The sequence below is a fragment of the Diospyros lotus genome, chromosome 4 (assembly GCF_014633365.1).
Source record: "Diospyros lotus cultivar Yz01 chromosome 4, ASM1463336v1, whole genome shotgun sequence".
In the NCBI taxonomy this organism is placed as follows: domain Eukaryota; kingdom Viridiplantae; phylum Streptophyta; class Magnoliopsida; order Ericales; family Ebenaceae; genus Diospyros; species Diospyros lotus.
This window is the reverse complement of record NC_068341.1, coordinates 1,946,123-1,972,873: the sequence shown is the minus strand read 5'-3', so window position 1 is coordinate 1,972,873 and position 26,751 is coordinate 1,946,123. Positions and strand designations below refer to the sequence as shown.

Sequence of the window (26,751 nt, the reverse complement as noted above, 5' to 3'; positions counted from 1 at the left end):
CAAAGTTGTGGGCTGTTACCTATTTTATATCGAAAAGATAACATTTTCCCAGTAAATTAGGTTGAAGCTTTAACTGAAACTGAATGTGTAACAACTAACAATGTTATAATGCTAACCAAGAACAAGTGGAGAAACAGGAGGACCAGTAATTCAAATATTGGAAATACAGGAGTGATGAATTTTCAGTCATTACATGCCAATGCAAACTGTTATTGACTTATTGCAGCTTCATAAAGAAGCAAACCTCTAGAAACACGAGAAGAGTAAATTATTTTGATCCTGTGCATTACAAGATTGGGCACAAAAGTGACCTGCTATTCAAAACCACTTGAATTTTGATGCCGAAGCTAGGTGCCAAATGCCGGTAGAGGAGGTGGAAATATTTTCTTCAGTTCAAGGCTGAACAAACTGGAGGCAATCTGCATGAAGAAGGAACTCTTTGGGCAATTGAGCTGTTTTCCAGGTAGATATCCAGTGATGGGTCCTGCAATGAACATTTTGAAGGTGTGGGTTCTGAGATAGTTCGGTTGGGAGCTGTCACTTCTCCACCCTGAAATCCCTTTTCTGGTTCTTCAATCTGGAAATCTAGTGCTCCCATGAAATGCAACGCTGAAATATCTTCCAGTAAGTTTAATCAAGTATGGGTTCAATTGCCTACTCGCCAATATAGGCAGTCCAGAATTCAGATTCAAATATGCAAAACCTGAAAACAAAAATTTAGGTTAAGTCCCCAAATGTGTAACAGTCAAGTTATCGAAAAGGTAAACTCTGATGAATATACATAAACACACTCAACCAGATACCCTCCGCAAGGACTGAAAGATGAGAAAACGTCTATTTTTATAGAGAGCAATTTTAATCTATTATGCTTGGATTTCATTCATTACATTCCAGTGTGCTAGTTATCAGCACCACAACCAAACGGTTCAATTTTAGTTAGCTTTATAAAGGTACTATGCAACTGGTATTTTGTGCACAAGCTTCAGCTGGTAATTTGATCAATCAGGGGAAAGAACATGGAATAAAGATGGGAGAAAGATTGGAATCTCAGTACTGGTGTAAATATGACCCATAAAAAATCTCCTTCTTAACCCTGCTCTGGATCGACCAAATTGTATTAACTGCAGAACTTAAGTATTTTCATATTCAGCATCATTTCTTTCATTACTGCTGAAAAAGCATCTGGAGCTTGATCATCACTTTCAAGAACTTGGGTTACTGGAATATTACATTCAGGAAAAACGTGGGCAACACTATGTTACTAAACTGGCACATATTTTGATCAATCTGTGGATTTTAAATCCTATCTTCCCTAGTTTGATTTGAACAGAAAAAATGAGTTGTTACAATGTCCCTAAAATCACATGGATCTGACTGGCTTTCCAATCATACACCATAAAAAATAAAGGAGAGATGAAAACTTCAGTATCCAAACCTTTATCTCCAAAAATCATTTCAATTTTGAAAATAAGGCAAAAGTAAACATGATTAAAGTCAAGAAACTAGCAGGAAAGATAATGTCTGAACAGGATGGAGATGGAGAAATATTGGAAAATTTTGCACAAAGGCTCATATTACAGCGAGAAAGTATGTAGCATGATTCTTAATGTTGAAGCAAATAGGTGCATAATTTTTACCTACTCCAACTATTAGTCCATATCTTTTTGACAATTCTCAGCATCACATCCCTTTAATAACTAGTTGATATCAACTTCAATGCCATCCCCGGGCTGCTGCTCCCAATATGAGCATCCACATTCTAACATGGAGGCTAAAACTCCACATGACAACAGTTGGTTTTTCTTACATGATTTCATTTTACTCTTGCATTATGTTACTACATTTCTTCTGGGTACTAAATGGAACTTCAAGGACAGAAACTGTAGCAGAAACATATATATGTGTATTTTAGTTGTCCTTTTGGAGGTGTGGAGTTCATTTGAAAAATAGATAATTCCTTACAAGATTGCTAAACAGAGAATGAGAGAAAAGGTGGTAAAAGCTAGATAAGTCTGTTTGGAAGCCTGCTTAACTTCCATCCCTTCACCGAATTGAGAAGCCAAAATTTCTTTCTAGCTTTAGTGGATCACTAACAGCTGGATTTCTCATTTCTATGCTGACAAGACTATCAAATAGTGCTGTGGAGGTTTTATGCGGAGGAGGATGAGAAACAGTTTCAAAAGGTTGATTAGGGTAATATAATGAAAATCTTAAAATTGTCATCATGTTGCTTCTTTTTTCTTTTATACTAGCACATTTAATTTGAACTATATCCTATCCATTGTGGCTTCTGTTTCTATCATTGTTATTCTTAATGTGATTTGTTTATATTTATTCTTTAATCCTTGCAAATTTCACGTACTGGAACAACCATAGAGGAACATCAATTTGTAACAAAGGTCCACCTCATGCCTTCAGCATTTAGGTCTCAGATCAGTACAGAAAGAAAAGATCATATTTCAAAAGAAAAACAGAAGCTAGCCAAAACCCTGTAATAAGCAATTGAAGGAAACCTGGGATTTAATTAGGCTAAAGATAAACACAAACCAACAGCAGACAACATGTTGCTAAACTGTTGGTTTTGACTCTTGCATAACAAGATTAATTTCATTAATTTTTAATAGGAAGCAATTGATGGAAGATTTAGGAGTACAAAGAAGCTGATAAGTTCCTAAAATTCAAAATGACTAGATGAAGATATGATCTAATAAGATCATGAGAATCTGCTCAAGAGCTAAATTTCATGGATTTGACTGTTCCTGGCAAGAGTGGTTGTCAATTTCCTCAACAACATAATATCTAGATAACTGGACTGTCAAGACCCAATCTCGCATTGATAGTTCAATGAGATGATCTTGGGTAAATATTACTTGGTTCCTTGAACCCATAAGTCATCTTCAGTTAGCACTTTTGGGTGAGGACCTCTGGTGTAATTAGTGGTGTCAAAGCCAACCCAGGACTATTATTGAGTGGCTGAGGGCTAAGAAAGTGTTTCAAACTAACTTGGTTTACATTGAGATATGAGGTTTCTTGCCTGGCAAGAATGCCGAGAATTAAAGGAGAGGAGTTGGTTAAGACTCACTCCCACATCAGTAGTTTACTAGGGAGGTCTTGGGCAAGCTACCTGCTTCCGTGAATCCACAAGTCACCTTTAGTTAGCAATTTTGTGTGAGGACCCATGGTGTCAAGACGATGAATTATTTTTCCTCAGAAACACATCACATTGATTGTTGCTATAATTTCAGCAACAGCAGAGTAATTACAGCTTTTCATTTGATTCCGAGAATACAGCACTGAAATGGTTATATCTTTTAAATTATTTTAGATCGCTAAATCTTTCAAATTCAGGAATTAAGTGTATGAAAGACAAGAAAACTTAAGTTTTTATCAAACTCTAAATGCTCAGGTTTGTATTGCTGTACACATCCTAATAGGAGGAGTGATTGAGCTTATGTGTCAAAGCTGCCTGAACCCAATACAAGAAATTACTACACCGACAACATAATATCTTGACATATTTGTTAGGACCCCCGTTATTCATACCTATCAGAGGCATAAAAGGAGGGGAGAAATCAAGGGTAGCCAAGGAAATTGACCAAGGGATAGAAGAGTCCAAAGTTTGTTAGGGGAAGAATATTCCTTCACGTGGCTGTAACAGACTGTGGAGAAGGTATATAAGGTGAGGGGAAAGGAGAGAGAAAGGTGTGGGAGAGTGAGGCCCTCTAGAATAGGCCTGATTTCTTTTGTTTTCTTTTCTTGCTATTGCTGATTTCCATTGCTGCAAGCTACCGTAATTGGGTAGTTTCCACTGTAATAGCTGAATTCAATCAATTGAGTAAGAGTTCTATCATTCTGGTATCAGAGCATTGATCCATGGGTATCTCCGTCTCTGAGAGAGTAGGGGAGTTGGAGGGAAGATTGGAAACTTATCAACAACAGATGGAAGGGCGAATGGAGGGATTGCAAGTGGGGTTGGATTCTATGCGGAATGACTTCTAGAAGGTGCATAACATAGAGAAGAACATGGTGATGATGTTGGACCAATTCAACTTACTGATAGAGAGGTGGGAGGCACAGGAGAAGGATAGGAAAGGGAAACGAGGTGAGGAGAACGTACCCTTGGGTTCCTCTTTTACAATGGATGAGACACCAGGGGTGGGAGAAAGAGTGAGAGACAAATGCGGAGTGCCTGAGGACTTCGCAAGACTGGAGACGAGAGGTCGACGCTTGGAGATGCCACTGTTTGAGGGAGACGACCCTGAGGGGTGGGTCTTTAGGGCAGAACGCTACTTCGCTGTGAATCGACTGTCGGACGCGGAGAAGCTGGACTCGGCGGCGCTCTGTTTTGAAGGAGCTGCTCTCGCCTGGTTTCAGTGGGAGCAAAGGCATCGGCGCGTGAGGATTTGGGAGGAGCTCAAAGCGATGCTGGTCAATCGATTCCGATTGACTCAAGAAGGCACCGCGGAGGAAAGGTTCCTCGCGCTTAGGCAGACGGGGTCCGTCAAGGACTACCGCCTTTGTTTTGAGACCTTAGCTTCATCACTTGAAGGTCTGCCAGAAGCGTTTCTGGAAGGTCACTTCCTAAATGGCCTGAAGCTGGATATCTGGGCGGAGATGAGGGTACTGCGGCCAACGGGACTGGAGCAGATGATGGAGCTGGCCCAAAGGATTGAGGAGAGGAATCAGGTGGTCTGCGGAGGTTATCTTGGATCAGGCCCAACTCAAGTATCGGCCCTTTCCTTCCCAGTAACAAACACCCAGCCGGTGATTCGGCCCCCTCCACCAGCACCGCTGAAGTTGGCGACACACAGCACCGCCTCCTCGCATCGGCCACCAGCCATCGGTAGGTGGAGCAACCCTCCTTTTAAACGGCTAAGCGAGAGCGAGTTGCAAGCCAAACGGGCGAAGGGTCTCTGTTTTCGTTGTGATGAGAAGTACTCGGTGGGGCACAAGTGCAAGAATAGAGAGCTGTAGGTGATGGTAATTTATGAGGAAGAAAAGGAAGATGGAGAAGAAAAAACAGTAGAGGCTGAAACTAGAGAAAATTCAAGGGAAACAGAAGACACAGTCAGAATAGGGGAAGTGGTGGAGCTATCCCTGAATTCTGTGGTGGGGTTAACACCTCCACAGACCATGAAGATCAAGGGAGAAATTGATGGCCAAGAAGTAGTGGTCTTAATCGATAGTGGGGCTTCTCACAACTTCATAGCTGCTGAACTGGTGCAGAAGCTGGGGTTGCCTTGGACTCAAACAAGAGGTTATGGAGTGATCATGGGGTCGGGCATGGCTGTTCAAGGGGCTAGAGTGTGTAAGGGGGTTACTCTGTGGTTGCAAAATGTTGAGGTAGTTGAGGATTTCCTACCATTAGAGCTAGGAAGCTCTGATGTAATTCTTGGAATGAAGTGGCTAGCCACGCTTGGGGAGACTCAAGTAGATTGGGGTTCATTGGTTATGAAGTTCAGATCGGGGGGTATGACAGTCACACTACTTGGGGACCCCAGCCTCAGCAAAACATTGGTAACTTTGAAGTCGATGATGAAGGCTTTTCGAGAAAACGGAGAAGGAGTGTTGTTGGAGTTGAGAAGTTTGACAGCTGAAGAAAAGAAGGGAGAAGAGGTGGTTCCTGGGGAATTGTAGGACCTGCTGGCAGATTTTAAGGAGGTGTTTAAGGAGCATTGTGGGCTGCCCCCGCATCGGGGAAGGGATCACATGATTACGTTACAATCTGGAGTCCCTCCAGTAAGCGTACGGCCTTACTGTTACCGCCATCTCCAGAAAAACGAAATTGAGAAGCTGGTTCGAGAGATGTTGGCAGCAGGTCTTATCAGGCCGAGTATCAGCCCATTTTCCAGCCTGGTGTTGCTGGTCAAGAAGAAAGATGGCGGCTGGAGATTTTGTGTGGATTATAGGGCTTTAAACAAGGTAACAATTCCCGATAAATTTTCCATTCCTGTCATTGAAGAGTTATTGGACGAACTGCACGGGGTTGCTGTTTTTTCTAAGCTAGACTTGAAATCGGGGTATCATCAGATACGTACCGCACCGGATGACATTCTGAAGACTACTTTTCGCACTCATGAGGGTCATTATGAATTCTTAGTCATGCCGTTTGGCTTAACAAACGCACCCGCTACTTTTCAATCCTTGATGAATGAGATTTTTAAGGAGCACTTGAGACGATTCGTTTTGGTGTTCTTTGATGATATTCTGGTCTACAGTAAGAGTATGAGAGAGCACAAGGAACATCTAAAGTGTGTGTTAACAGTTCTAATTGCTCACTAGCTATATGCTAACGCTAAGAAGTGCATGTTCAGACAGCGGAAGATTGGGTATTTGGGGCACATCATCTCCCAAGAAGGAGTGGCTGCCGATAATGCCAAAGTGCAGGTGATGCTGGACTGGCCCAGTCCCAAGTCGCTGCGAGAACTTCGAGGATTTTTAGGCCTTACGGGGTATTATCGAAGATTTGTAAGGAATTACGACAAGCTGGCTTGGCCGTTGACAAATCGCCTAAGGAAGGATAATTTCTCTTGGGATGAGGAGACGGAGCAAGCTTTCCAATCTCTTAAGAGGGCAATGGTTGAATTGCCCGTGCTGGCTTTATCGGACTTTTCGAAGGAATTCATAGTGGAGACAGACGCGTCGGGTCATGGTTTGGGGGCAGTCTTGATGCAGGGGCAGCGACCTATGGCTTTCTTCAGTCATGCCCTAAATCCCAATGGTCGAAACAAGTCGGCGTATGAGAGGGAGCTGATGGCGATAGTTTTTGCTGTGAGGAAGTGGAGACATTATTTATTGGGATGAAGGTTCGTTATAAGAACGGATCAACGAATCCTTAAATTCTTGATGGAACAGCGGGTAGTCAGTCCGGAGTGCCCAAAGTGGGTTGTGAAACTGATGGGTTACGACTTTGAGATCCGATATCGCCCGGGGATGGAGAATCGGGCTGCGGATGTCCTCTCACGCATCCATTCACCTGCCACACTTATGACCCTCATCATTCCCCGAGTATTGCAGTTGGACCAGCTCAAAAAAGAGGTTGATGAAGATGGGACACTTCAAGAAATTATTAGAGGTGCTGGAAAATCCTAAGAACAGACTCGATTTTGCATGGGTGGATGGGCAGTTGCTGTACAAAGGGAAATTGTTTCTCCCTTAGGGCTCCACTCTCATTCCTTTGATGTTAAAAGAAGGACATGACGGACAGATTGGGGGCCACTTTGGGTTCCTCAAGACTTATAAGAGGATATCAGCCAATGTGTATTGGACGGGAATGAAGCGAGACATTCAGCGATATGTTAGGCATTGCCCTGTGTGTTAGCAAAACAAATATGTGGCGCTGTCTGCGGGAGGGCTGTTGCAGCCCCTTCCTGTTCCTCATCAAATCTGGGAGGAAATATCTATGGATTTCATCGAAGGGTTGCCCAAATCAGTGGGGAGAGATTCTATCTTAGTGGTGGTGGACCGACTTAGTAAATATGGACATTTTATTGCTCTAAGACACCCATTTACAGCAGCCAACATAGCAGAGATCTTCGTGAAAGAGATTGTCCGGTTGCATGGAGTTCCAAACTTGATCGTTTCCGACAGAGATAAAGTTTTTGTCAGCCATTTCTGGGAAGAAATATTCAGGTTGCAAGGCACTCAGTTGAACAGAAGCACCACATACCACCCCCAGTCAGATGGTCAAACTGAGGTTCTAAACCGCACTTTAGAGACTTATCTCCGGTGTTTCTCCTCCTCCAAACCCAAGGCGTGGTGCAGCTGGATTCCGTGGGCAGAATATTGGTATAATACCTCTTATCATGTCTCCTCAAAACTAACTCCGTTTCAGATAGTCTATGGGCGTGAACCTCCCCCGTTGCTGCGTTATGAGAAAGGAACTACGACAGTTTCAGCAATCAAGCAACAGTTGCTAGAGCGGGATGCTGTTTTGGAGGAGTTGCAGGCCCAATTGCGGCGAGCGCAGGCAAGAATGAAGAATTTAGCAGATAAAAGGCGACGAGACGTGCAATTTGAGGTCGGCGAACTGGTTTATGTGAAAATCCGCCCCTACCGACAGAAGACGCTGGCTGCTAGGGTGAACGAGAAGTTGTCACCGAAATTTTATGGGCCTTTTTCTGTGGAGAAGAAGATTGGGAAGGTGGCGTACAAGTTGTCCCTACCACCTTCCTGTGCGATCCACCCCGTCTTCCATGTCTCCCAACTTCGCAAGCCGGAAGGAGCAGTGCAAGGGACAGCAGAAATTCCAGACCAGCTCACGGCTGAGCTGGAGACGAAGGTGGAACCAGAGTTTTTGTTGGGGGTCAGGCCGGGCACAGGAAAGAATTTGAGAAACCTTGATGTTCTAATCCAATGGAAGGGGCTGCCACCCCTAGAGGCAACTTGGGAGCCCTACCATCAGATACAACAACAGTTTCCTGAATTTCATCTTGAGGACAATGTGTGTCTATTGGGCGGGGGTAATGTTAGGACCCCCGTTATTCATACCTATCAGAGGCGTAAAAGGAGGGGAGAAATCAAGGGTAGCCAAGGAAATTGACCAAGGGATAGAAGAGTCCAAAGTTTGTCAGGGGAAGAATATTCCTTCACGTGGCTGTAACAGATTGTGGAGAAGGTATATAAGGTGAGGGGAAAGGAGAGAGAAAGGTGTGGGAGATCTGGAAAATTGTTGAAGAAGTTGTGGGAGAGCGAGGCCCTCTCGAATAGGCCTGATTTCTTTTGTTTTCTTTTCTTGCTATTGCTGATTTCCATTGCTGCAAGCTACCGTAATTGGGTAGTTTCCACTGTAATAGTTGAATTCAATCAATTGAGTAAGAGTTCTATCAATATTCACCAATAGGTTTACAAAAACAAAGAAATGATTTCAGAACCATTTGCTAAGTATAATTTTGCAGGTAAATATATATGCGTGGAACAACCATAAAGACTACACAACCAATGAATATACTTCAAGGAAAATTCAAGTTAAAAATTTAAAAATAAATTATGCCTCAATCTTGTGAAGAAATTAGAATTTTTTTTCTCTTAAAATTTATATGCAAGATGATGTTAAAAAATTTGCCACCAATAGAAACAATAATAAGAAAGGGAGAAAAAACGAAAATGGTTAGCCAGCAAAATGACGTGATAGATTGAAAATACGACGTCATTGCATTCAGAAAGTTCAGCTCAATCCAGTCCATGCACCAGAAAGTAGAATAAGTTGACAATATTTTCTTTACAATTGTAATCACAATCATAAGAAGTATATTAACAGATAAAAATTGGATCACAAGGTCCAAAAGAGAATTACCTCAACTATCCTCTTGCTGCTGCTACCTTTTTGCAACTCTTGTAACTGAGTCCCTTTGGGATTTCTTCAAACCCAGAATGTTAAAGCAAGCACCTCCTATTGGATCATTTACCTTAATTCTAGATGCTGAATCATGCACTAATGATGCAGCTTGTGCCACACATACTGCAGGTCATTAGATTCTATAACATGACTTTAAAACCAAGTGAGGACCCCTCCAATTCTAGTCAACAGTTAGAGCATAAGATTTGTATAAGATGAGCACAGTAGATTTCATTGTGCCTTTTTGCCAATTATATTTCTCTTTATCAATAATAGGCATGCATATGTGTTGTGTGACTGAAACAATGATAAGACTGGGACCACCCTTAAGATTGAGTTATTATGGCCATACATTTGGAGTGTGTGCTTTAACTACAGAGTCAATAAACCACCAAAGCACGGACCTCAACTAAAGTCTGGGTACAAGATGGCCTAAAATTACAGATCACGTGTGACTGCAGAGCTCTGAGAGAAACACCATTTTGCAGTATTTTCTAAAACTGATTGCTTGTTGAATACAATTTAAACACAGTTTGCTTTGGTTAATCTATGACACCAGTAATTTAATACATAATGCAACTATGTAAACAAGTTTAAAGCAGCACTGCTAACAAGTAATCTTCATTCAGCGGATGCATGAAAAACAAAATCTGTCCCAACAACATGTATATGATGGAGGAATTAGAAAACAAGAAAGGTTAACACTATCTTCCTGTATAAAAAGAACAAAACTTCTAACAACTCAAAAGTGATAAATTCCGTCCACCCTCTCATTCCAGTTCAAATTCTGGAATTGGGCGCATTTGCAAACTCTCAGATTCAAGTCCAGCTAGCAACGGTCCACTTGCCTCGCCACACCTCAAGCTGCTATGCCGAGATAGCAATCCAAACAACACAAAACCCGTAACCAATATCGCAGTAGCATGCCCAACGAACAAGAGATTCACCAAAGCAATAGCTCTTGACTTATCATCTTGAAGGTCACACTTAAAATCAGTCTTTCCTTGAGCTGGAGACATAGAAATCTTGTCACACCCTTTCAATCCAAATGTACCAGTATAAAGAGATAACCCAATTTGCAATGTCCAAGTCCCCTTAAACACGAGTCCAGAAGACAACAAAAATTCAGCAAAAAACGCCACCGGTCTAATCGAAAGATACAAGCAACAAGCAGCACAAGCAAGGGTTAATCCACCCATCAATCCATAGACAACACTACCAAGATCAGCAATTCCTTCATCCATCAACATATACTCGACAATAAAAGATATAGCAGCGAAAACAAATATGAAATTCTCAGGAATGGCTAAAGGATCAAAATTTTCCCGGAAAATAATGAGAACGAGGAGCACCCAGAAGAGAGAAACAACTGCTGACTGCTGCAAGAAGAAGAATCGGTACGTGGGGTGGCCGGAGAATGTGAGGAAGAAGAAAAGGTCAGAGAATGAGGCAATGGGCAAAACAATGAGAAGAAAATAAAGATCAAAGTTTTTCCATTTGGGTTCCCAGAAATACCATGACTTTGATCGGTATAGAGATGGATTTTTGAGGAATTGTGAGAAGGAGCAGAGCATTCGGCGGATGCCCACCGGAAAGAGGAGGAGGAATGCGGTGAAGTGTGCGGCCAATGACCCCATAAGAGTGTGTCTGCTTCGTGATTTGCTTTTTGTTGATTGTGAAAAGAAGGCCCGAAAGAGAATTCAAAGAATTGTCTGCTCAATTCAAATAATCTGGTGTCCAAACTATTCAATGAAAACTCACCAATTGAGGGTTAACTCTTTAAGAGAACTGAGAAAATCTCCGGCGACGTTTTCCTGATGAAGAGAGGGGTTGACTTTGAAGAAGACATTAAGGCTATGTTTGGAACAAAATGGAAAAGAAATAGAAGTTAAAAGATTAAGGCTAAGTTAGGGTTAAGTCCCCTGGTTTATGCAATGTTAAAAGATTTAATCACCTTGGAGAGGAATTTATAGTACTGAAAGGGTGTCGTTTTTGAATTTTAAAAATGTTTTTATTTTTAAAATATCAAAATACGTTTTTAAATCATTTTATAATGTCAAAAAATATTTCAAGTTTGTTTTATAATATTAAAAAAATATTAAAAACGTATTTATGTTTATGAAAAAATTAGAGATCATGAGTTTAGGATTGAAAATATCATATTTTTTTTTGTCTCTATCTTAAAAATTTTAATTTATTTTCAAATTTTATTTAGATGTATTATGAAATTTATGTTTATTTTATTTTGAATAACTATTTTTTATAATTTTTTATATTAAAAATTATATTTACAAAAAATCACATATATTTTTTTATTTAAGATTTTTACCGCATTTTCATTTATTAATTTTTTAAAAAATATCATTTTTTTCATTTCTATTCTATATTATATTTATTTTTTATTTTTATTTTCGTGTAACTTAGTTTATAAATCATCTCATCAAGTGTCATTTTATTTATTTTAATTAAGATTATCTAGCTACCTATAATATATTAAATATTATTTCTCCTTAAAAAATTATTATAACTACTACAAATAGTTATTAGAATATTAGAAATATGTTTTCTTAAATAAGTTTTTGTGTTTTTGTCGGCCATTTCCACCTCCTAATGGCCGGACTTGAAAAGGTCACAATTGGCCCCAACTTGGGCCAAGCCAGCCTAGCCCGACAGGCCCTGTATCTACCCTTAGTTTGAAACAACCATCAAATCAATTATAAACCAATTTGTTAATATATAATAAAATCGAATTAAGTCCAAAAAAAAATTAAAAAATAATAAAATCATTTTAATTTTAAATATTGAAATGCCAAAATTAACTAAAATAGCCTAATGTTAAATAATATTAAAAGTTTATAATAACTTAAGACGCATTAACAATTGTAACCCAAAATGTGACGCGTGGCACGTACCTAAATGACTGAAATTTTGGGGTTCAAATCTCACCGCTGCCGTCGCCTAGATGGTCACGGTCCACCATCCATCTCCGAGGTCCCCTCTTGAATGCATTTGGCTTTGAACAGTCTAATCAACGCAAACTGTTCACACCATCCATTGATGCAGACTTGCCGAGGAGGTATTCAAACTGGACGGCCATGATCGCAGGTAGTTGCGGTGGAGCCCAGCAACCGGATGAAAATGTAGACCATAAGGAAGACGAAGCTAGAAAAATCAGAACAAAAATCCAAGCAATCGGCATGTGTGGCTCTCAGTTCACCACTTAGTTCTTTTTCTCTCTCACCATTTCAACCAAATAAAAAGCCATGGCCCTCAAGATTGCACCCACAACAACGCATGGAGAGCCAGGCACCAAACACCTGTCACGGGAAGTTTTGAGCAAGAACAGAAAGAGGAGGGGAAAGAGCTTACGGGCACTTTATCGAGCAGGTGGAGGGCGCTTGTGCAACTAGCTAGCTCTTTGTGCTCTTCTCCAATGGCCACTTCCATTTCTGCGACTGGGTTCAGAGAAGGGTTGTGTTCGTCATCCTTCCATGGGAGCTGGGGATCATCGATCTCCGGCGGAGAGTACTCCATGCTGACCAAGTCAGTCCCGGCGCGCGTTCGAGTTGGGAAGCCGGTAAGGTCGATGCCGGTGATGAAGAATGTCAATGAAGGGAAGGGTCTCTTCGCCCCAGTCGTCGTTCTGACGCGTAATATCATCGGCAAGAAGCGGTTCAATCAGTTCCGAGGCAAAGCCATCGCTCTGCACTCTCAGGTACAGTTTCAGGCTTCCTTCAAATTTTCTTCCACTTCTATCAATTTCTTCTTTTATATGCTCAAATCATTTCAATCATAGTATGGTTTGTTTGTTGTGTGTTTACAGGTTATTACTGAATTCTGCAAATCAATAGGAGCAGATGCAAAACAGAGACAAGGACTGATTCGACTAGCGAAAAAGAATGGAGAAAGACTTGGGTTCCTTGCTTGATGGAAAGAGCCATGTAATTTCTCTGTTTTCAAGAGGGTCTATGTATCTGAGTTCATAGTTTGAGGTGCTCAAACACATACTTTGGTAGTTGGAATGTAAACCGTATGGAAGCCTGTTTCTTTCTGCACTTTAAATCCATTAGTTTTGCTAAAATTGTGGGAACATATTTCCAGCAAAGAAGGGATTGTTTGTCAACTGGGAAAATCAAGAATCCCCACTCACCACACAAGAGGAAATCAGCTATCAGATTGTTCACATCTCAGAGACCTATTGAATGTTGGAATATATTTCCAGCAATTTAAGAGCTCTTTGCATAAGGCAGCAAATTGGCGTACTTTGTTCCAAAATTTCTGAATTGTACATTGTTAACAGACAAGCCATAAAAAAGAATGTAGGATTGTTGGATGTTTTAACTTTTATAGGATACAATTTTACATCAAAAAACTCTCTCAGTAGCAAAACCATTGAATCAAATGGGCAGTGACCAAAGTCATCAAAAGTGGCACGGTATTGAACTTGTAGCGGCTGGGAACTGAAACCAGAGCTCAATAATCAACTGAGGGAGTTTAAACACTGTATCGAGATTTCATTGATCTTTCCTTTTTTGAATCATCCTGCGAGAAAAAAAAAATTAAAAAAGGATCCAAGAAAACAAGGCATCCAAGAAGTTAAAGGCGATAAGCACAAGATATTGCCAACACTGAAAACTCCTTTTTTCTTGGTCAGTAAGAATTATTAAACCAAAACTTACATGAAAGCTGTAAGAAATCTTATCAGTAACATCGATAATCTCCTTCCATTTCCTCCCAATGCTCATCTACATAACAACGAAGATTTATTATTTTACTTGGTAAAATCCCATTAGTAAGCACTTAATTAATCACAAGTGCATGATAGAAACTGCTCAGAAGCACAGATTAGTGATATCCAGTCATAATCACTGAGCAAACAAATTAACTGCATCAGAATACACACAGGATCAGGGTTAAAATGAAGAGTGATCACAATTACACAAGGGTTTGCAAGTGATGTACACAGAATTAAAAAAGAAGAAGAAGATAAAACAGCTGTCACGGCCTAAGCCTGACAATTGTCTCCCTTCCTATTCGATGTGAATGGAAAGGCATTCCCAAAGGAACAGAGCACTGAGAGAGAAAGGAGGTGAGAAAGAGAGAGAAGAGAGCGATAGAGAGGATGAAACCTTCAGATATTCTTCATTGATAATCAGGGAATCATTTAGGGAACAATTTATACAATCTGCCAAGGGCAGATTCTTACAGCACGGCGGTTGTAACCGTCTGCTGCCAGCTATATCCACATGTACATGGATTCACTAGGCTAACAAACTTTAAACAGGGAATTGAAATTACAACAGTAAGTAAAAAATTACAGTAAAGAAATTACAACAGTAAAAGAAACAAGAAATTGAAAATTCTCCCAAGGGTCAAGTTCATCATCACGTGACATTTTCCCCCTTGTTAAAAATTTCTTATCCTCAAGAAATGCTGAGGAGACTGGCTGATCTAGGAAACTGCTTGAGAAAGTCAGGAAGATATTCCCAAGTGTTGTCCTCAACTGTACAATCTTGCCACTTTACCAGAACCTGGATAAGGGGTGCCCCTGCGTGCGTATGACCCTTCTGTCTATTATAGCCTCCAGTTCTACAACCTTACCGATATCTTTAGGTAGTATAGGTAACGAGGGGCTCACCCGTTGTGTTCCTATAGACTTCTTCAAGAGTGAAACGTGGAACATCGGGTGGATGTGAGATTCTTCTGGGAGCTGCAGTCAGTAGGCCACCTGTCCAATCTTAACAATTATGGGAAAGGTTCCATAATACTTAGGGCTAAGCTTGGACACCTGACCTTGAGAGATAAAACTTCAAATGAGGATACCTCAGTCTCAAATATATCTCTTCTCCCACAGCAATTCCCTCTCACTTCTCCTGCAGTCTGAAAACTGCTTCATCCTGTTTTGGGCTGAGGCTAACTCCCTTTTCAGCTGCTGCAAAGCCCTCTTTCTTTGTTGCATATAGTCCTCCATGGTGGCCACTATTGAATAATTTCCCACTTCAAGCATAATAGGAGACTTGTATCCAAATAAGGCCTCGAATGGGGACATTTTAAGGGATGCGTGGTGGTTGGAATTGTACCACCATTGGGCCAACGATAGCCACCTATGCCAACTCTTAGGATGTAGAAAACTCACACACCTCAAGTAAGTTTCTAAGCTTTGATTAACTCTCTCTGTTTGGTTATCAGACTGGGGATGATCGGCTATGGACATGTTCAACTTTGTTCCCAATGCCTTCATAAGCTCTTGCCACAGGAGGCTGGTAAAAATCTTATCACGGTCTAAGATTATGGTCTTAGGAACTCCATGTATTTTCATCACTTGATTCAAAAAAAATTTAGCCACATCTTGGGCTGTAAAGGGGCAAGTAAGCCCTATAAAATGGGTAAATTTAGTCAGTCTATCGACAACAACCAAAATGTTGCCCTTACCTTTCGACCTTGGCAGCCCCTCGATGAAATCTATAGATAGGCTTTCCCATGCTTGGTTAGGAATGGGTAATGGCTGCAAAAGGCTCGGGTAAGCCACAGTTTCACTCTTGCACTGCTTGTAGATGTCACAGGTCGTTACAAACTCCTTCACTTCCATTTTAAGTCCTAGCCAATAGAACAACTGCTTCACTCTAAGGTAGGTATTCTGCACCCCTGAGTGTCCCCCCCACTGCTGACTCATGTAGTGATTGTAATATCCTCCTCTTGAGTTCACTATTGTTCCCTAGTACCAACCTTCCTTGGTACCTCAATATACCCCCAACCAAGGAATATCCATCTTCTTCCCCCCTTGCTGACAGCAACCCTTTCCAGCAAGGCCTTTACCTTCTCATCCCCTTCATAGCTGGCTATGATCTCTTGGCACCACTCAAGAACTATTGTTGTAATGGCGGCCAAATTTCCTTCTTCGTGGCACCTTGAGAGGGCATCAACAGCCACATTCTCTTTCCCCTTTTTGTATTGAATGCTGTAATCTAATCCCATTAGCTTGGACATCCCGTTTTTCTGAAGTTGGGTGTGGGAGTTCTGTTGTAACAGAAATTTTAAACTCCCATGATCTGTCTTGATGATAAACCTACCCCCTTCCAAATAATGTCTCAATTTTTCCATGGTCAATAACACGACTAAGAATTCCTTTTCATAAATGCTGAGCCTCATATGTCTAGGGCCTAGAGCTTGGTTGAGGAAAGCCAATGGCCTACCTTTCTGCATCAAAACCGCTCCAACCCCCGTTGCACAAGCATCAATCTCTAATACAAAAGGCTTGTTGAAATTTGGTAGTCCCAGAACAGGCACCCTACTTACAGCTTCTTTCAGCATTTCAAAAGCCACTTCGGCCTTCAGCCCCCAATTAAACCCCTCATTCTTCAAGAGCTAAATCAATGACTTGCTAATAATTCCATAATCCTTAACAGACTGACAGTAGTAACCGGTCAACCCAAGGAATCCCCTCAAGGCCTTGATTGTTTTTTGCTTTGGCCAAGCCACCATGACTTCCACTTTTTTATGGTCTATTCTAACCCCTTCCCCTAATATCAGATGTCCCAAGTATTCCATCTCACTTTGACCAAAGGCACACTTAATTCTTTTGATAAAGAGCTGATTGGAGCTAAGGACTTCAAAGGTAGTTCGTAGGTGGGTCAAATGCTGATAAAAAGAGGGACTATAGATGAGAATATCATCAAGAACACGAGTATAAAGTTCCTTAGGTAAGGCTCAAAAATTCGGTTTATGAGGGATTGAAAGGTTGTTGGGGGCATTGGTGAGGCTAAATGGCATCGCCAAAAACTCAAAATGTTTGTGGTGAGTTCTAAAGGCTGTTTTAGGTATGTCCTCGGGCTTCATCCTAATTTGATGATAGCCCGAGCGTAGGTCCAATTTAGAGAAGAATTTGGCTTGATGAAGCTCATCCAAAAGGTCCTCCACCAATGGTATAGGGAACTTGTCATTGATGGTCATGGCGTTAAATTAACGATAATCCACACAAAAACGCTATGATCCATCCTTTTTCTTGACTAATAGGACAAGGGAAGCAAAAGAGCTATGACTAGGTCTAATAAGGACTGTTGCATCATTTCCCTAAGCATTTTTTCTATCACAAACTTTTGAACTAGTGGATAACAGTAGGACCGGATATTAATGGGTTTTGAATTAGGTTTAAGGTTAATGTCATGGCCAAATTCTTGGGTGGGGGAATGGTCTTAGGGTCCATGAATATATCCTCAAACTCAATCAACAATTTATCAAGGAGAACTGAATCATGTACTTGGTCAAGCATGCTCATAGGAGTGGTGGCATTGAAGTAAATTTCTCCTTGCCCCTCTTACTATCAGGGCCCTCTTCCATTGCCACAATGGAGAATATCTGGGTCAGCCTACTTTTGAACACCTTTTTCAACCTCTTGCCTGTTATCATCTTGCAGGCCCCTGCTTCTCTTCTCCTAGTTAAGGTCAACTTCCTCCGTTCCTTTTCAAATGAGACATCCATTTTGTTGAAATCAAAACTGATGAAGCTAACTCCTTTCATCTAGTCCAACACCAGAACCACATCACAACCCCCCAAGCCTAGGAGCCTTAAATTTGTTTCAAATGGCTCACCTTGCATTTCCCAATAGAATCCATTGCAAGCAAACTTGCTTACTGCCTGGCTCCCATTAGCTACTGTGACGCTCAGTAGTTGAGTTCCTGAGACCTTACATTTCAACCTCTTAGTTGTGCCTTCATCGAGAAAGCTGTGGGTACTCTCACTGTCTATCAATATCATGAGACTACAGTCTTTTACCTTCCCTTCCACCTTAATGATTTTGTTATTAGGGACCCCTTTTAGAGCATGTATAGAAATATCTCCATTGTCCCCATCTTCAAACCCTTCATAATCACTACCCTCTTCTTCCTCTTGAATTTCCTCATCTTCTTCTTCTAGTAGCAAGATTTGCCTCTTGCACTAACATACAGGATAGCATTTATCCTCACATCTAAAGCATAGACCTGCAAGTCTCATTTGTTCTCTAGTTTTCCTCCATAGGATGAAGAACTTGATCCAACCCCATTCTTCATCCCCCCATTACCCTTAACCAGTGTTCTAAAACAGCTAGACGCTAGTCGGGTGCCAGACTAGGGCCTAGCGCCTAGGCAGAGCCTAGGAAAATTGTTTTTTTTTTTTTCTTAATATTTTGCTATAAGTTGAAAAGACAAGTGAGAAGAGCTGTAAAAATCAAAGCTTCTTGAGAAGAGTTGCAAAAATGATGAAAGAAGCTTCAAACCTAGAAAGAGCTAAAATTGAAGCTTTTGGATGAAAGAAGCTAAACAAATGATGAAAGAGCTAAAAAGTGAAAATCGAATCTAGGCCTCGGATTATACCGGAGGAAGAAGAGCGAGAACCGACAAGGATAAGGTAGCGAGAATGTGGTTGAGAAGGACAATTGGCGATGTCAGCGGCGACGAGAGAGAGAAAGCAACAAGAAGATTGGTGGCAGAGTGGTTGAACCAGTAGGGAGATAGGTAGCGAGAGCCAAGAATGCGGCTAAGAAGGACGATTGGTGACAACGACGAGAGAGAAAAAGTGACAAGACAATTGGCGGTGGCAACGGCGACGAGAGAGAGAAACCAACGAGAGGTTATAAAAACGAAAGGGGAAATCCAAACAGGTGTCCACCCCTAGCGACTAGAGGTTGCTTAGGCCGTCGAGGCATCAATTAGGCCTGATTAATCGAGCCCAGCACCTAGGGGTGCCGATTTGCATGAAATTGTGGCGGCTACCTAGGCCATGTTTTAGAACACTTCCCTTAACCACCTCTATGTTAAAACTCCTTCCTTCTAGTTGGGATGTCCCTAATACCACCCTCTTTGACTGCTACCTCTGCTTCTTCATTAGACCTCCACCACCATTTCTTGCAAACGGGCACTCTCCGATGCTTGCTCCACAGTTTGGGGTCTCATCATTTTTACCATGAGTCTCAACTCCTCATTGAGTCCACTCATGTAACTTGACACAAAATAGGCCTATGGGAGGTGGGATTGTGGTGAATCATGAGGGATCTTAGCTCCTCAAACCGTTTTTGGTAAGACCCTACATCTCCAGTCTGTTTAAATTTATTAAACTCCTTTATGATGTCCAACATGCTCCTTTCTCCAAATCTTTCACACAATTTCTCCAAAAATTCTTCCCAAGTCTAATTCCTCCTCACTCTTATACACCCTTGATACCAGGCATCAACCACTTCATTGAAGTAGGCTATAGCCAGGGATACCCTCAGCCTCTCGGGTATATTAAACCACTCAAACATCCTTTCGCACTTTCTCAGCCACCATTTGGGATTAACTCCCTCAAATGTTGGAATCTCCATCCGGGCATGGGAAACCTCAGATGTTGATGATTGATAGGGCCATCACGTCCTCTTTCCATCAATCCTTCCAATTCTTCCTTCGAATCCAGCTCAATCTTAGAGGTGCCATGACCTCGATTCATTCTATTTTCTCTTAAAATGGGCTCCGTCCTCTTTCTAGGTGGGAAGTCAGGGGATACTCTCACTGTGTTATGGCGAGTGAACATCACAATGAATTGCTGCATTTGAGCCCCCATTCTTCATGGACCCTCGCAATCGATCCATCTAGTCTTTGTTCCAATCCTTTCATGGAACTCTCCACCTTGCGATCCATTGCCACAATCACTTCATGATTCAGAGTGACTCCTAACTCCAGTTGGTCTATTAGGTTTTGGAAATCGACCATAGTCGAGCTATAGCTGCAACTCGAAATTCTTCATGCGGGTACTTTCCGCCATTGGTCTAGCAACTTCCACCGAAGATCGCCACTCTGATACCAATTTGTCATGCCTAAGCCTAACAATTGTCTCCCTTCCTATTCGATGTGAATGGAAGGCATTCCCAAAGGAACAAAGCACTGAAGTGAAAGAGAAAGGAGAGAAAAATAGAGATAGAGGGAAAGAGAGAGATGAGAGAGAGAGATAGAAAGGATGAAACCTTCAGATATTCTTCATTGATAATGAGGGAATTGTTTAGGGAACGATTTATACAATCTTCCAAGGGCAGATTCTTACAACGTGGTGGTTGTAACTGTCTGCTGCCAACTATATTCACATGCACGTGGATTCCCTAGGCTAACAAACTCTAAACAGGGAATTGAAATTACAATAGTAAGTAAAAAATTACAGTAAAGAAATTACAGTAGTAAAAGAAACAAGGAAATTGAAAATTCTCCCTAGGGTCAACTTCATTGCATGACAATAACTTACCAGCTTTGGTATTTTAATTAATTTTTTAATATATAACAACAATCACAAACTTTAATCCCAGTAGGTGAGATCAACTATATAATTTTGGCTTTCCAAATATTTGTATCCATGACCATATCTTTAATTTTTTTTATATAATTCTTCCCGTGGACGGGCCATTTCTTGTGGAGCCTTTGACAAAGCTTCACAGAGGCTCCAGTTCTAAATGGTGCACTACCGAATGAAATGTGCGAGTACCCAAGAAGCAATCAACATTTTAATCCTTTCACCCGAATAATCACCAAGCACTTAGGGCCGTCTCATCTTAGTTACCATGTTTAAACACCAATTGCCCCAAAACTTAAACAGACAATCAGTTAGCCAAACACAACCAGAAGCTTATCCAACTTGAAAATTATCTGTCACGGGACATCATCATCATTGCAATGTTGTTATCCTTTACACCTAATCTTAAGAGCAGTTCACCTTTCCAAAGCTTCAAAATATATTTTGAAATTTATACTCTATCAAACTACTTATATATAGTTTGAATTTATGTCAGAATAGTGGCTTAGAACCTCATTAATAAAGCCAACAATTACAATGGAAAAACTAACAAGACCGGCAGGTATCCAGGAAGAATTTTACATAGTAGATTGAAACAATAAAAAAAAATGTCTCAGAATGATAATGGCCCCGTTTGTTGCAGCTTAATTAAAGAAATTATAGTTTATAACTTCTTAGATTATAACTTCTAAAACTTAGAATAAGTTGCGAACCTGTTTGTTACAGCTTCTCAGAAACTGTAGTTAAACAGTTGTGGTGTTTGATACCATAAACTGTAAAATAACTTATTTTTGTATAATTGTCCATAATACCCTTAATAGTTATAGAATGATAATTTAAAAATTAATTAGTGTATATGTATAAGTTTCAAGTATTATAAAAAAATTAATTAATGTATAGAGAGAAAGGGAAATGGCGAGAGAGAAGAAGAGATCTGAAAATGGAGATGGCGGTGGAGAAGAGAGACCCTTGATTGCGTGGACAGAAGAGTAATTCTTTGTTAAAACCAGGGGCAAAATGGTCACAAAAATGTAACAGTTTAATCAGAAGTTGTAGAAACTGGGGTACCCCAGCTTTGAAAAAGCCAACTTCTACCCCTTCTAAAAGCTAGTAAAAACTATAAGCTAGAATTCTACAAACTAAAACAAACACTGCATACCCACTTTTTTGAAGCTAGAAGCTAAAAATTGTAGCTTTTAAGCTACAACAAACAGGCCCAATATATTGCAAGAATCCATGACCAAAGCAAGTATAAACCAATCAACATAACCAATTAGAGAGGAAACCTGAGTAGCCTCATTGGTTGCTGTCTTAGTCCACAATGATACTTTATCCTGTCTTTGACGCACACTTGCAACAACCCCACAGATCTCATCACCCTCGTCAAATTGCTCACCAATCAATGCCATCAGCTAACCAATAAAAAATCCATTAGAAACCAAGTAAGGCAATAAATTTCTAATCTGAGAAGAGAAACACATAGCATCAAATATCGCATTGTTATAGACTCACAACAGTAACATTAATACTACAATTAAGAAGGAACAGAATTTTACAGTTTCAAGCCACATGTTTTCAAGGTTAGCCTTTCTACTGCTGGTCACGGTCCACTTGCCTCCATTAGCACACTCAGGATCTTCCCATTTAGGTTCAACCCCAGTTTTGAACAGATGAAAATCAGCATTGGCAGTAAACTTGCTGGGCTTAAATACCTGATCGTACAAACTGCAAGAAAGTTCACAAACTAAAAATCAAAATTTACAAAAATCTCATTGCTCATTCTTCATTATAGAAACATCATAATTATACAATGGTTCATGAATTAAGACTAAGCCACTAAAATAAAATAGAATTCAGTTTTTCATTTGAAAAAAGTATATTTTTCCTTTTATTTAGTGAAGAAAAGAATCAAGAACCTATACAATATGATAGAAAGGGAACTCATAGAAACTAAAACTATGCAACAAGTCAAGGAATTGAAAGTTGAAACACCCTTGACCAACACAAAGCAGGGTGCCTTTTAGTTAAATTACATAACAAGAAGAAAATTTCAAGTTTTTGGCTTCGTTATACATTAAGGACTCATGTGCAGATATAATTTTCTTTTCCTTAACCTAGTTTGAGACATAGCATACAAAGTATTAAATTTCAATGCCTCACACAGAACCTACAGTTCAACCAGATCAAATAAAACAAAAGGCCAAATAGTAACGAATATTAAGAGTTTTTTCTTTGTTTCTTTCTTTTTAGTAAGTATTTAGAAACCTAGCATAATGAGATAAAGGCTTGATATGTTGTTGCAGTGCCGATAAGTGAAAGGGAAACCAGATAAGTGTGTGCATGCATGCATGCGTGTATGTGTGTGTGTGTGTGTGTGAGAGAGAGAGAGAGGTGACATTAATCAAATCAGTGTTATCAAAGGCGCGCCTTGGGTGCCAAGGATGCTTCCCCGCCGGGGGGGGGGGGGGGGGCACACCAACAAGGCACTCCCAAGCATGCCTACGCCCAAGGCGCCCTGGGTTTAGGCGCACTTGGACCTTTTTAACTGCTTTTTAAGCTTTTTATTTTACTGTTTATTACTTTATTTAATTTTTTATTGTTTAGGATTTATATTTATTGCTTCAACTATAAATTTGACAATGAGTAAAAAGGCTACTACTTCAAATGCTTCAATTAAATTTAAGCGTGATGAAGATGGAGAGGGAGATGATGTGGAGGAAAAGGATGTTAGAGATGATGCTTCTAATGACGAAAACATGGAAATGTTTGATCTTGATGAGGAGGATAATTTTTAGATTATTTAAAATGCATAATTAGTTAATTTTAATTAAAATTTACGACCTATAAATTATTTAAGATTTAATTTAAGTTGACTTAAAAACTTTTAAATTACATCTTTTAGAATTTTTTATTGTTCTTTTCATTAATATAAGTTGAATTTTGTAATTTTTTTGATAACATACTTGTGAATATGTTATTAAGAGTTATGACCTATTTTATACCTTATTCTTCAACTAAGATATACATTTTTTCTTTTTTTTTTTTGTTAGCATTCGCCTAGTTCCATCAGGCTCATGCATCGCCTTGCACCTTGCTCCTTAGGCTCTAACACCCTTATACGCCTTAGTGTGCTTGGGCCTTTAATAACACTAAATCAAATAGAATTTTGACTTTTTATCAGGTAAAAATATAACATGTTAAAAGTTGTCCAGAGTATAGGATAAGAATATCAGTGAAAACAGTGTATTTTGAGGGTCAATGAAGTATTAAATAGAAGTTTATTTCCCAATATGTAATTAGTGATAGTGGGGGGGGGGGGGGGGGGAGGGTAAATTGTAAATATCTAATAAGTTTTATTGGGATATCTGCCCACTATTATAAATAGAGGGTAAGGGACAGCAAGAGAGGTAGATTTCTCATTCTATTGTATCGGGCAGACATTCATTTAGAGAGAAAGGCTAGTGAGCAAGATAACTTTGTAATCTTGGAGAATAAGTGTTGGATGTACTCGAGAATAGGAGAAATTACTCAAGCTGTTGTACTGATCATTCTTGGTAATAAAGAAGGCTGCTCTTGGTGGGTGTTTGAAGGCTGGATGTAGTTTTGCCAAAGGCATTCCAAACCAAGATAATCTGCTTGTTCTTCTTGTTGGTTTGCATTTTTGTCCTATTTTTCAATTCCGTTTTTCTTGTTTCTATTTCATATAATTTTCTGTTGTGTGATTGGAAAATAAATCCGAGAGGGTTTGTGAGGGTGCGAGAGGATTGTTCCCACCTAAAAATTCTCATCTAAGTGTGTCTTGATTGGTTTTCTTGTGGGATCTAGTGACTGCTAGTGTCCCTAGGTATAACATAACACGTAGCTTATTTCTCTTTCACCAAGGGAATTCAAGAAACCATCTAACAGGAAGAAAGCCAAAATCATTGGTGCAATTCAATAAAACTCACACAAAGTGAGGCGTCACAAGCCCAAGAGTACTCAGGCCCACTTACAAGTTCAAAAACAAAGTGGGGCCAGCCAAACCCAGCATTATTCCACAACATTAATTCAGTCAACCAGATCTTAATTAAGTGGAATCCAAATCAACCACTTATTGGCTGAATTAATTGTGCTCTGGAAATTGGCAGTCACTTATTTTACTTGTTAACCAAGTCTACATTTATCCCTATGTGCTTATTTCCAATGTAATTCTTAGTAAAGTGTGTTATCTCTTGAATTTCTCTCTATAAAAGAAAACAATGATGTAACACACTGATAATTCAATGAATTATTGATCAGTTCTATGAATTGAATTCAATTCCTTTTCTTGATAATTCTTATCACTTGAAATTCTGTCAAGTGTGGTGAATTTCCTAAAGTTCTTATCTTTGGTGGGGTTGCTTTTTTGTATCACCTTAGTGGCGAGCTTATCAATCCTTCTTCTCCCCTTTTTAGTGTTGTACTCTTTCTTTCTTTTTATGCATTCTTGCTTATCTTTCCAGTGAAATTCATCATGAAGGCAGAGCCAATAATGTTAAACAAACTTCAGTGCATCACAAAAAGTAGTGCAAAGATGGCTAAATACCATAAAACCAAAACAAAACAGATTCAGGAGCTGAATATGCTGAATGAGATTAAAAACAGGTCACAGAATCAAAATAATATCTCAAAATATACACTTTAATGAATGTTTAGAGAGGAAGGGAGAGATTACTTAAAAAATTATGGTCACAAAATATAATCCATGTTTTCCAATTTATAATATTCATTATGTTGAAATCAAACTTGAGTTTTCCAATTTATAATATTCGTGTTGTTTTAGTGAAAAATATAACCTTGAGTTTGGTTTTTAGTGAAGGAAGCATTAGGAATGAATCTATGTAAGGAACCAAGACAGAAACCCGTTCAATTGGAATAAAGGCATTACAGGAAATCAGTATAATCAATAAAACAAGCTTCAAAGCATCAAACAGAATAGCGCAAATATCAGCACAAGAACATCCGGTCAAAAGGAACAAACTTCGCAGCTGAAACTAACTCAAATGAATCAACACATGGCCAAAACATCAGACTCAAGAAAACTGACATAAAACAAGAGTATAAAATAGACAAGTTTGGCATAGAATTTGTGTGTGGGGGGGGGGGGGGTTCTTGAAAGAATTGAAGTAAAAATCGTGCAATTTTTTGATTGGATCCAAAAATAAGAACGAAGTAGATATTTGTCAGAAATAATCATTTTTCATTTTGTCAGATGCAAACAATTCTTCTATATAAGTGATTTGGTTTTCCTCGTAAATGCAACGGAAAAGAAACAAACCGAGCATCTGAATCTAAAGCTCAACCAGATCAAATACTATGCGGAAAAATATCAGAAATACGAGTCTACTTTAGATAGAGATGACTGATTACCACCAAAACTCTTCGACGGTGTCGAAGGTGTAGACTTTTTTAAGCGAGGATCCCCAGGCGGCCCCTTGTTGTTTGGGCTTCGACTGATTATCGAACCAAAACGTCCACTTCCTCTCCAGCCGGTGGTTCTGCTTCGTCTCCGAAACCGTCGCGGCGGCTCCGACCGATTCCGCTGTTGCCTCAGCCATTCCTCTCTCTCTCTCTCTCTCTTTCTCTCTCTCAACAAGTACACTGCAATGGATTTTCTACAAGCAGCGAGTTCGGTAATCTGGAAGAGATGGCGTGGAATGCTTTTTAGGTTTTGGTGATTAAATAATGGCTTTATGGGCCTGCAATTAATGGGCCGGTCCATGACCGAAACCCCGGGCTTAGAAATTATTGTGTGATTAATGGGCCCGTATTGAAAGCCCACAAAGCAGAAACTTTTTAAGGCCTGTCCTGTTGGGTATAAAATATTATAATACGTTTTTTTTTTTATGAAATATCTAGTTCATTAAATATTTTTTAACTACAAAATAATTAGTTTATTTATGTTTTTATAATTTTTTTTTGTATAAATATGAAAATCAGCTTATACGAAATATTAAGTGTGTTTAGCATTTTTAAGCGTTATAATAATTATAAACTATAATGTATAGAAATGTCTTGGTATCGTTTTAAAATTTTTAAAATATTTTTTATATTAAAACATCAAAAAATATTAAAAAAATAAAATTAATTTTATAATTTTAAAAACG

The 26,751-nt window shown here is 39.7% G+C and overlaps 3 protein-coding genes across 4 annotated transcripts; 2 read left to right on the top strand and 1 right to left on the bottom strand.

The window, feature by feature from the left end:
* Positions 1-126: 126 nt before the first annotated feature.
* On the bottom strand, positions 127-26,290 carry LOC127800380 (eukaryotic translation initiation factor). 2 transcript variants are annotated; one of them, XM_052334967.1, is made up of 6 exons: positions 26,015-26,290; positions 22,183-22,351; positions 21,913-22,038; positions 14,017-14,082; positions 9,296-13,879; positions 127-703 (listed from the first exon to the last, which is right to left on the bottom strand). In XM_052334967.1, exons 1-5 carry the CDS (start codon positions 26,200-26,202, stop codon positions 13,832-13,834), a joined length of 597 nt encoding a protein of 198 aa, XP_052190927.1. In that variant the 5' UTR covers positions 26,203-26,290; the 3' UTR covers positions 127-703; positions 9,296-13,831. The 2 variants fall into 2 exon arrangements, with proteins under 2 accessions (XP_052190927.1, XP_052190926.1); XM_052334966.1 differs by lacking the exons at positions 14,017-14,082; positions 21,913-22,038; positions 22,183-22,351; positions 26,015-26,290 and having other exon boundaries at positions 9,296-11,424.
* On the top strand, positions 4,978-5,637 carry LOC127799137 (uncharacterized). The gene has a single exon (XM_052332885.1). It carries the CDS (start codon positions 4,978-4,980, stop codon positions 5,635-5,637), a length of 660 nt encoding a protein of 219 aa, XP_052188845.1.
* On the top strand, positions 12,771-13,418 carry LOC127800381 (protein PROTON GRADIENT REGULATION 5, chloroplastic). Its single transcript, XM_052334968.1, has 2 exons — positions 12,771-13,052; positions 13,161-13,418. The coding sequence occupies exons 1-2, from the start codon at positions 12,771-12,773 to the stop codon at positions 13,263-13,265; spliced, it is 387 nt and encodes a 128-aa protein (XP_052190928.1). The 3' UTR covers positions 13,266-13,418.
* Positions 26,291-26,751: the final 461 nt, after the last annotated feature.

Coding starts and splice junctions, on each gene's coding strand:
- LOC127799137 (XM_052332885.1), top strand. CDS start 4,978: ATGGTAATTTATGAGGAAGAAAAGGAAGATGGAGAAGAAAAAACAGTA.
- LOC127800380 (XM_052334966.1), bottom strand. CDS start 10,974: ATGGGGTCATTGGCCGCACACTTCACCGCATTCCTCCTCCTCTTTCCG.
- LOC127800381 (XM_052334968.1), top strand. CDS start 12,771: ATGGCCACTTCCATTTCTGCGACTGGGTTCAGAGAAGGGTTGTGTTCG. Junction 13,053..13,160: donor CCATCGCTCTGCACTCTCAG/GTACAGTTTCAG, acceptor GTGTGTTTACAG/GTTATTACTGAATTCTGCAA.